The sequence below is a fragment of the Mandrillus leucophaeus genome, unplaced genomic scaffold (assembly GCF_000951045.1).
Source record: "Mandrillus leucophaeus isolate KB7577 unplaced genomic scaffold, Mleu.le_1.0 Scaffold376, whole genome shotgun sequence".
NCBI lineage: Eukaryota > Metazoa > Chordata > Mammalia > Primates > Cercopithecidae > Mandrillus > Mandrillus leucophaeus.
Window position 1 is genome coordinate 622,516 of NW_012103987.1, and position 10,767 is coordinate 633,282.

At 35.3% G+C, this 10,767-nt stretch overlaps 1 protein-coding gene across 1 annotated transcript in view; it reads right to left on the reverse strand.

Annotated features, from left to right (window-relative positions):
• PRKG1 (protein kinase, cGMP-dependent, type I) overlaps positions 1-10,767 on the reverse strand; it is a 1,334,865-nt gene that overhangs the window by 42,286 nt on the left and 1,281,812 nt on the right. Inside the window, exon 10 of the mRNA XM_011990275.1 lies at positions 8,150-8,246. Within this exon, the coding sequence (XP_011845665.1) occupies positions 8,150-8,246 (97 nt within the window). The remainder of the gene's footprint in view (positions 1-8,149; positions 8,247-10,767) is intronic.

Sequence of the window (10,767 nt, forward strand, 5' to 3'; positions counted from 1 at the left end):
GCAAAATAAAGACATTTTCAGATAAAAGTAAATTAAGGAAAAAAGAAAAAGATAACTTCTTCCCCCATATGATTCTGGTATTTCACATTTATCTTGTGTTTCAGATTTTCACAAATATAAAAGGACATCAACTGTAGCTAAGTCAGTTCAATAAGAATCTACTGGATTTTGCCTATACCAGTTTACTTTAGGGAAAACAGTCACATTAAAAATTTAAATTGCTTTGTTTGTGTAGATGTGGCATCCAAGGTCAAAGTGATGACCAGACAGTGGCTCTCCTTTAACTTATTTGTTTGAACTTCTTTTGGATAGTGATGATCTCCCCACTATCAGTATGAACATGAAAGGCAGTGGGCTGGAGCTGGGGCCTAAGAACAAACTACCTGGCCCACAAAAGCTCCTGACCTCATAGCTCAATGTTCAAGCTAATATGTTGCATATGTCAATGACAATGGGGAATACTGAGGGACCAAGTACTAATTAGCAATAAATTAAATATATGCAATTGATGAGATATATTGAAACATACAGAATTACTTGTTTTATATTTTTTCCAGAAAGCAAGATAAGTTACTTCATTTTATTTAAAAAGATATGACTATTTTCTACATAACTAAGACACACAAGGGGACTATTTTTCCCTCTCGATGGAAGGAATCCCTCTTTGAAAGTGTTTACATGAAATTTTCAGGAATGCAGACTGCACTGTGGTACAAAATAACCTACTTTTGTCAGAAGAGAAATTATGATGTCTATTTCTAGGAGCAGCGCCACCTAAAAATAGCTTGTCTAGTCACCTTATAGTGCTTTCTTTCATGTCATAGATAGAAGTTCGGAGCAGAGTCTGTGTTTATATGCTTTCATTACTCAACGTCCAAACAACTCTTTTTTTTTTTGGCAAGTCTAATCTTTTTAAAGAATATAATACAATTATACTCTACTGATCAGCTATCTAATATTTCTCTCTGCTCCCCCAACAGTAATTCACTCTAGTCTAGTCACTTGCTTTGGTGTCCTGTAACAACATGTGGCCTTTTATGTTGTAACCCTTGCCTGGAATGGCCTTTTCCCAGAATGGCCTTTCCCCATCTGTTCATTTAAATCCCAACCTATTCTCCACTGCCTGGCTTCAGTTCTGTATATCTTCCCAGGCCCTCTTCTACTCCATCAATTTCAAATGGCCTCTCTCCTAATGAAATACTGAGAACTCTTCTGCATACTTTTTAATTTAACACAATAGCATAAGATTTTGTTTGCTACGTTTCAAATATCTTAATCTTATCTTCTTTCTTAGGAGGAGGCAGAAATTCCTTGAGGGCAGGAATCATGTCTGATATTTTTATATCCCAGAAATAGTTTGGGTTTTTTAAAACAGATGATTTTTGCCTAATGTGATGTACCCATTAATTCTCTGGATTAAAAAAAATAATATTTATGTCAGAGAAAACAAAAAGGCAAGTATGACCTAAATGTTAACTTTTGGACGAGCTGTTTTATCACCAATTATCTTAAGCTTTGGAAAGACATACCCAGTGGATTCTAGATTTATATTGATCATTCTAAAATCCTATGCAGGTTTAGAGGAGAGACTACTAACATTTTATCTTGTGGTAGGATACTGACTTCAACTACCTGTAGTAAAAAATAGGCATTTCAATTGATTGCTAATATATAAAATTTCTATAATTTCACAAGATGTGTTAGAAAGTAACTTATATTTGTTTTCATTCATGTAATCTAAATTTTATTATAATTATCAATGTACAAAAGAAAATTTATTGTACAATAATGAGATGAAGTAATGCTTATCTTACTTTATTTGCATATGCCAAAGTAGAGATAAGCTTTACTGCTTGTAATTTCTGCATTGAAACTGTCATGTGGTTATTTTAGCTGTTGCATATTGTTACTACACGTACTGATGCTTAATTAGTATTTATTAGATCAGATTTTCATTAGCTATCTGAAGAACTTATTTTCTGAGAAATGAATGCTATTTATTACAGTTAATAATTTTTGTCCATTTTCATTCTTTTGAAGAATAAACATAAAATGAGAATTACATATTTAATAATAAACCATGTAGAGTACCACTAGAGAAAAGGCTATGTTAAAATGAAGCAAACTTTCAGTTTCAGCCAGTATTGAGTCCTTACTCACTTTACTTACAGAGGACACAAGGCCTTAGGGCAGCAGGGTTTCCCCCCGGTGTCCAGTGCAGCATAAATCACTGTGGGTACACATGGCAATGCTGCCCGAAGATCTCCACAGCTATTCTGTTTCATTGCTGTGTGGCTTGGCTGTAGAAAGCTCTTGAAATGTTTTCATCGTACATGGGGTTTCCCTTTGGAGTTAAGTTGCTCACCTTTCGCAATAAGACTGCTGACTGAGCAATGGGTTTATCACCTAACTTCTTGCTTAATCACCTCTTAGTCTCTTTTTTTTTTTTTCAATTGGTTTACATAGCACTCCAAGCCTGCTTGCTTGTTTTTATAGCGCCAAGGCAGCTGGCAAAAATGCTGTGAGAGTGGTATGGATGTCATGAACAGACACACACGTTGTTAACTACACGTGCTTGTCTTAGCATAAATTGGTTCTCACAACTACCACATGTTCTTTTCCTGGGCAATTCAGTTATGTGGTTTAGAAACTGAACTGCAGCAGAGAAGGAATGAGAGGTAACTTTTGTATTCAACTTGCCAAGAGCCAGGTCTTTATTATGCCCAATTGAGGTTCCATGGGTTAAGAAGGCTGGAGAAAAACTAGATATGATTCAGCAGTTTGCACTGAAAACGATTTCCCATTGAGAGGTTAAGAGGTGGGGCTTCACAATTTAGAAGTGAAATGGATAAATAAAAGCAGGCTACTTCAGGTGCACACAGGTTCAGCATAAGGGATATTGAAAATTGTTTCCCATCTCCTCTCATGACAGATCAGAAAGTTAAGAGCTTTAGTGGTCTGGAGAAATTTAATAGAAGCTATCATTGAAGGTCATTTGAAGACCTCTGAGTTCTTACTTATATTAGAATAATGGTTGCACTCTCAGGCCTTGGCTTAGCAGTGGAAAAGAAAAGAGTAAAATCATTTCATTCCCTTCCTTTTCTATGCATATAGCTGGAAGTGATAAAGAGAACTATCATTCGCATGTTTTAATAATAATAGCAACAGTAACAACATTAACACCATTTACTGACCCATGATGTGTGAGACACTATTTTGAGGACTTTAACTTGTTTAATTTTCACAACCTTGTGAGGTATATATCCTATTATTATCATCATTTCAGAGACAAGAAAACCAAGGCTCAGAAAGTTTTAAGTAAATGACTAAGCATACACAATGGGTAACATCTGAATCCAGAATGCCTAATTCTAGAGCTCTAGCTTCTCGCTACCATGTTATACTGTCAGATTTTTTTCTCCACAGACATTTTGCCACTAAAATAGGAGCAGAAAAAGAGTTAGAGAAAGTGGAGTCTCTGAAGATATAACAGAAAGAGAGGCACATAGCAGACAATTACTACATCTATTCTAGATTTAGTTTTAATTCAGGTTCTTGAATTCCAGAAGAATTTTTTAAAGCAAAGGTATACATATGACAATGAAGTAACACTTGTTTGATTTGGGGGTGGTTGTTGTTGATGGTGGTGGTAAGAATCCAAATATTTTTAAAAGCCAGAATGGCAGAAAAAGCTTCTAGTTAAAAAAATCAGTAATTCTAGGCAATAACAACAACTCTTTCAATGACTAAGTGGCCTTAAACCACATATATACATTATTCTTGTCTTCTTTCCTGTAAAATGTGGATCATGCCTCATGTTCTCCTCCCAGGGTAGCTATAAGGGCAAAATTATACAATGAACCTGAAAGCAATTTGAAGATTATAAAGTAGTGTTCAAATGAAAGGTTATTTTATTAAAGAAATAATATTAATTTATTAATAAACATTTGTTTCTACAATAGTTTCATTTTACTAAGTATGTTCCATAAGGCATCAGGTTATTTATAGTAATGCCTTAACTCTTCCTCTGCCTCAGAAATGCTATCTCCTGCAAGAAGTCTTGTTCCCCCACTCACTGAGCCCCTGCTGATCATGCTTCGCTTATGAGTTTAATTATTAGTTTACATGATTGCCCCTCCCCGTAGACTGCGAGTCTCTAGAGCCAAGGACTATTCTATTTATTGAATTTTTTATCTTCAATTGTAGAGCTCAATACATATATACAGAATAACTGATGTAGAAAGTACATAATCCAAAATCACAGAGGTTATGTTTCTCTTATATTTGTTCCTGTATTTTATCCAAGTATGCCACTCTGGTATAGGAGACATTTGGATTGCTAAATAAACAGATTAAATATCTAATATTTTAAAGTACCAACTACATATTATTGGCATATTAAAAAATCGGTTTGTCTTTGACTTGTGCAAATCTATTCTGAAAAACAGGTGCCTTTCTCAGAAGGACAAAAGTAGAGTAAATGAAGAATATGACTATAAGGCAATGGGACTAATTTTCACTTGCAATTTGTAAAACCAACCTCCTTATTTTACAGTCATACTTTGTAAATGAAGATGATTACCTAGATGACTTACATCAGTGCTTAGGGCTTTTGTGAGTAAGTCATATATAAAAAGAGAGCTGAGTTCTTTTGCTGAAAGTGATACTATAAATGGAATGTGTTCTCCTGGAAGACATACTGTAAACAGACAGTAACTGAACACATTAGAAAGACCATTCTTAAAAATAAAGAACATAGGCAGAAAATATGGCATATGCCAGAAAACAGAAAGGAAAGCAGTCCAAGTGACTGCCCAGAGGAAATGGTTGTGAACAGGACATGTCTGATATTAAACAAGTGAAAGTCAGTTATGCTAAGACCATTTAGGAAGAGACTGAGTATCTTAAGACTACAATTCCCATGCATAAAAGACCTTCACTTCAAGCTTCTGGACTCTTTGCTGAACACATATTTAAGTTTCTTATTATGTGGAAAAATTATGTTCTCACCTCCAAAAATTGATAATAAACTATTTATAAATTCTCCTGTAGAAAAATACTTCTTCATCTACATTGATCGAAATTGACATGAATGATAAAAATTAAGAAATGCTAAAAAGTCTGTGAAGGGTATAACTACCTTCACACACAAACATAATCTGTATGTCAAACAGTGATGAGAAAACTACATTCTTAACTTTAATAGGAAATGAAGTTCAAAAATTCAAATTTCTAAATTCTTCATACTCCACTGAAGGGCTTATAATTTTATAATGTTATTTCTGGGAAACTTTAAAAAATACTATTTTAAAATTAAAGTGTAACTTATGGTATTATCTTGAAATGTCATTTACTTGCTCAACATTACTGCTAAACTAAGATTCTAAGTATTATATACTTTGTATTAACATGTTGAGCACTCCATACATAAATATAAAATGAGTTTATATGAAGATTTTATTGCTTAGATATTGCTTTAATAGGACTTTATAATATTGACAAGATTATCTTGCATGTGTCATTCTCAGAGGAGAGTGAAAACTTCTGTAATCACAAAAGAACTGGTCTCTGCCTACATCTTACTCCTAACTATGAATGGGGTAGGTGCCACTCTGATGGTACACCATTATCATTACGGTGATTCGTTATATTCCATGAAAATGGTATGTACAATTACAAGCAAAGTGTTGAGGCCAAACTCTCAATTCCAGCATTATTGAATGTATGTAAAAGATGAACAATCACAGATAATATTTTAATACCCCCAAAGTAATACTACCAGGCAATTAGTAAGTGGTAAGAATTGGGAAAATAAGGTATTAGTGATCATTTAAATGACTGGTCCACATTGAATGCTGAAGACAATATAGGCACTCTGATTGTCCTACAGTATGTTGTACACGTGCAAGACAACGAAAGCTGATGTGACTTTAAAAGGTTAAGGACATGGGCCTCTTCCCCTAATGTAGAAATTGTACCCTATACTCCATTATGAATTTACCACTCATCAGTAATATCTACAGTTTTTACAAAGTGGGCTACATTTCCAACATCAATTAATTCTTAGGGCTATGGTGTTCATTATCTATAAACATCTATCTAAAAGAGTAAAATATAATATCCATGAGAAGAAAATTAGGCTGACTATCTGGTATTTCTCTGGGGATGGAGATTATATGCACATATATATGTGTATATATACTCAAACATGCACATGAATACACAGAAATGAGCATGCACACGTGTGCACACACACGAGAGCACAAATGCAAATTTTTGTTTTTAAACTAAACTTTTATATGCCCACATTAAATTCTTCCCAATTTTGAGGCTAATCAAACTTTTGTTTGTACCTCCTCGTTTGCTTTTCAGAGGATTTTCTAGAAGATTTGCACTATCAGCTTGGTATTCAAATCTTTAGCTTGAAATGACTTCAGTGCCTGTAAGTTATTTTCAATATTTCAAAAATCCTAAGTAAATTCCTATATTTCATTAAATATCTCACTGGTAACTTCAAAGATCGCTATTTAAGTTATCAAATGTCTAAGAGTTCACAAAGTTGTAACGCTGATTTTTTTTGTCAACAAAAATAGCAGTTTTATTGTCCATCATCTTTAAAAAATAATATTTAAGGACTCATAACAGTCCTACAATCACTGTCCAAGAAATTCTATCCCTTATACTGCTTCATTTGGAGAGTGTTTTAGAAATACACAACTATATAAACACATCAGAAAATAAATCCTGCATGGCAGGAAGCTCTGTTTTCTTTTCCTGCCTGTATGTCCCAACACCTCCAAATCAAAGCAGTTCATGCAAAATGCTATTAATGAATATTTATTAGCTATACAGATAATTATAGTTTTCCACAAAACCAAAGTTCTTAAAAAATAAATTCATGGTTACATTAATTTGTAGGGTTCAGAAAAGCAAGAGGTTTGTCTAGAACCTTACTTGTTTTTTTTTTTTTTCTCCCAGAACTGAAAATACTCATATCATCAAAGGCACACTTACAGACTTTCAAGTCAGAGGTGGTATTACTACAGTATCTCCAACCAGTGTTAAGGGAAGCATAATACTAATTCAGTGAGACATACGGCTCTAAAACCTTCTCGTCTAATATCTAAGTAAATACCATCTTTCTGCCTGTTCAAGTCAGAAATTCCAACTGCAATACAAATAGACAAATATAAAAATAGTGCTGGGTCAATGTACTTTTAAGGAAGGGGATTTCTCTTGACCCCTGATGGCAACCGTAACTGTTTACTGCACTGTACACCATCTCAGGGAGTTCCTCACATACTGTACTGGTGTCTGATATCAGGAAATCCTCCATGTTCAGCAGGGAGGTGGAAATCAATCTGCATTTTCAATTAGGGTTTATAGTCACACCGTCTTGAAATGCAGTTAGTCATAAGAATACATTTTTTCCTCATTCTTGTGATAATATGTCAGTTTTTAAATTTACATTTCAAACAAATGCAAAATAGAGTACGTTTTCATGTTGTTTACACCACATTCATGCAACGTGTTGAATGCATTAACTTGTACAAAGTGTCTTCATCTTCATGAATATATAGCTGTATGTGCATGTGTATATATATGTATACAAACTGTGTGTGTGAAATAAACTATATAAAATATTCAAACTATTAGCACTATAAATAGGTACTTGCAACTACAGAACCACAGAATTACTACTACAACACCATTTACTTCATATATATCTCTTCTATTTCCCTTTATATGTATTTAAATTTACATTTAAATTATTGTAATTATTGTTAGGATGCATAATTGTTGGTAAGCACCACTCAGAACTAGGAAATAAAGATGATAGAAAATTAGTTGGGTAAGACGTGCTTAATGACTCTTCTTTAAGTCAATGTGTTTACCTTACACTTAATATGATGGGGTTTTCTAAAAAGCAATGAGTTATTTATTTTATTTTTAGTCGTTGACTGCACAATTTAGCCCACTTTGTTGCGAATTATGACATGTCTACTGCAAAGTATTTGGTACTGATTTAGGAATAATGGTAATTAATGATGAAAGACAGAACAAAAGAAAAGGAAGAAATCTTAATCTAGGGGAAAAAATTAAAAAGGAAGCAGAGGTGATCAAAAGCATTTAAAGAACCATCACCTACCAGTTCTACTCGTCCGAAACCTCCAACTCCAAGGGTGTCAATGATGTTGAAGTCAGACAGCTTCAGGTTGGCGAAGAAAGCCGCTTCAGCTTCATATCTGGATTTTTTGATGTGAAAAAATGGAAATTTCTTAGAGGTGCAAACACGAGTACCACGTACATCTGTACCAGAATGACATGACTGTGGAACAGGGTTTACCTGCTTACATTCCATCTTGCTTTTAGAGTTTGTGTTTTCTCACACTCATAATTTTTTGGTCCCAGTTGTGCAGAATAACATAAATTTGCACTTGTGTTTCAAAGTACTGTAGAAAAATACAAAGTACCCACTGCATGCCAGTCAAGTGACTGATAAATCCAGTTATCAAATCAAAGTTACATGGAGGTCTTTTTCTACGCGTCTTCTTGTGAACATGGATTGTTTGAGTTGTTCTTTTTTGGTTTTGTTTTAGATTTTTTGGTTTGGCTTGGTTTTGTTTTTGCCGTTCAGATTTTGGATGGCAGTTTCTCATCAGTTTCCCTTATCCACAGGCTGGCAGCGCCTCCTATAAATATTAATTAAAAGCAGCAAGATCACGGAGGTCTCTGGAGCGAAATCACAGCCAGGTTTTATGAAAACAGATCCGAGAAGCTGAGAACTGATGTACAAATGTCCAAAATGGATGATTTCGGAAGCATAGTCACATTCCTAAAAAGTGTCTTCCCTTCATTTTTGTGTACCCACTGACTTGTAGCCAAAACTCTCAGCTAGCAATCTCAGGGTCTTTATGTTTGTAAGTTTCTTGGATGAGTGGTGTGGAGAATCATGGACTGCTATTCCCAAAGTCTAACTATGCACACATGCAAACCTGACACATGCAAGTGGCCAGAATAAGCTTCTCCTGATGAGACAAGTGAATATGAGCTGCTTAAAATATATCCTTGTCAAAGGCTCTGCTATTTTTAGAAAGGACAGGAAGGCACAAAGATGAAGATGATCTGCCCACTCACTAACGTCAGGTCAGGGAGTAATTCAGCTGTCTCAAAAATAAAGTATTTGAATAGCTATGCATAACCCGTGACCTTCAGCTCAGCAACACCTGATTCAGTACTACACTATAGATAGAAATGATGAATGCACTTGAGGTAATGATGCTAACACAGCCTGTTTATGTATACTTTTGAAAAGAATCAGTCATGGGTATGTTTAACATTAAGCTGTGTAACATTTTAGCTATTCCATTACAGTCAAACATAAATTTAGACTCTTCACTTGGGGGATTTGTGAAACAGCTTTCTAGGTAAGCTTTCTGCATTCTTTAACTTACAACCATGTTTCTAATTTTTTTAACAAATCAGTTGTTGACAGGCTTCTCAGAGGGTAAAAACAACATTGTTTTCCATTATTGGCTAATTATGTGAAATCAACTCCCTCCAATAAACTTTTATAAACAAGGCTGCTAGTCCATCCTAATGGTATTTGTAGACTTCTGTCATTAACTACACACTCAAGAGATCAACATAGTGATCCGGGAGATGGTTTACTAGAATGGAACAGAAGCAGCAAATGTGCATTTCTAGCATTCCAGCTGGCTTGCTACTTTTGGAAAATTAAAACTCCATCCCATTGAAAGGGCTAGTGGCAGGGTTGACTCCAACAGGTGCTGAAAAAAGACATCTGTTGAGATCAGACCCCGTGACTATTTGTATGTGGTCAAGCATTTCCTGACTGCCTGGATAATTAAATCTTTTATGAGATCGTTGTTGAATAATAATCCATGTGTTTGTTGGATTTAGAAATCTCAGGTGCAAGCAGGGTGAACCTCGTTTCTTTCTTTTTTCTTTTCTTTTCTTTTTTTTTTTTTTTTAGACAAAGTCTTGCTGTGTCACCCAGGCTGAGGCTGGAGTGCAGTGGTGCAATCTTGGCTCACTGCAACCTCCACTTCCCGGGTTCAAGCTATTCTCATGCCTCAGCCTCCCAGCTAGCTGGGAATTACACGTGTGTGCCACTACGTCCAGCTGCAAACAGGGTGAACTCTTTCAGACTATTGTGATACCATTTCGTATATTTAAAGTATGGTGTTATTTTTTGTAATCCTTGAAAGCACCCCAACAATTCTTATTTTGGGGCCTTGTGAAATTGGAAGTACACATAGATGAGTGGAGGGATTCTAGCCTTTTGTTGCACATTAGAGCTACATGAGCATCTTTTAAAAACAATTAATTTAAGCCTTGCCACAGACCAAGTGAATGAGAAATTTCTGGAGGTGCTACCTAGACATCCCTATTTTAAAAAAGCTCCCAGGTGATTTTGATGTACAAGAGTTAAAACCTATAGTTCTATACCTTCTGAAAGCCTCAGGAAGTTCCATAAATCATACAAGATTTCTGGGGTGGATTAAAATGGCCCAGGAGATAAGTAGCTACCCAGTGAATCTGGGGATGAGACATTTTGGCAAGAGGGTTGGGGGCTTTTATACATTGGTCTTGGGCCCTGCTCTTCTGGTCCTAGAGCAATAGGAATAAACAATAGTTCTGAAATAGCCAACACAGCTTAGAAAAGACAGAGAAAGATAGAGAAAGAGAGAAAGGAAGGGAAGGGAAGGGAAGGGAAGGGAAGGGAAGGGAAGGGAAGGGAAG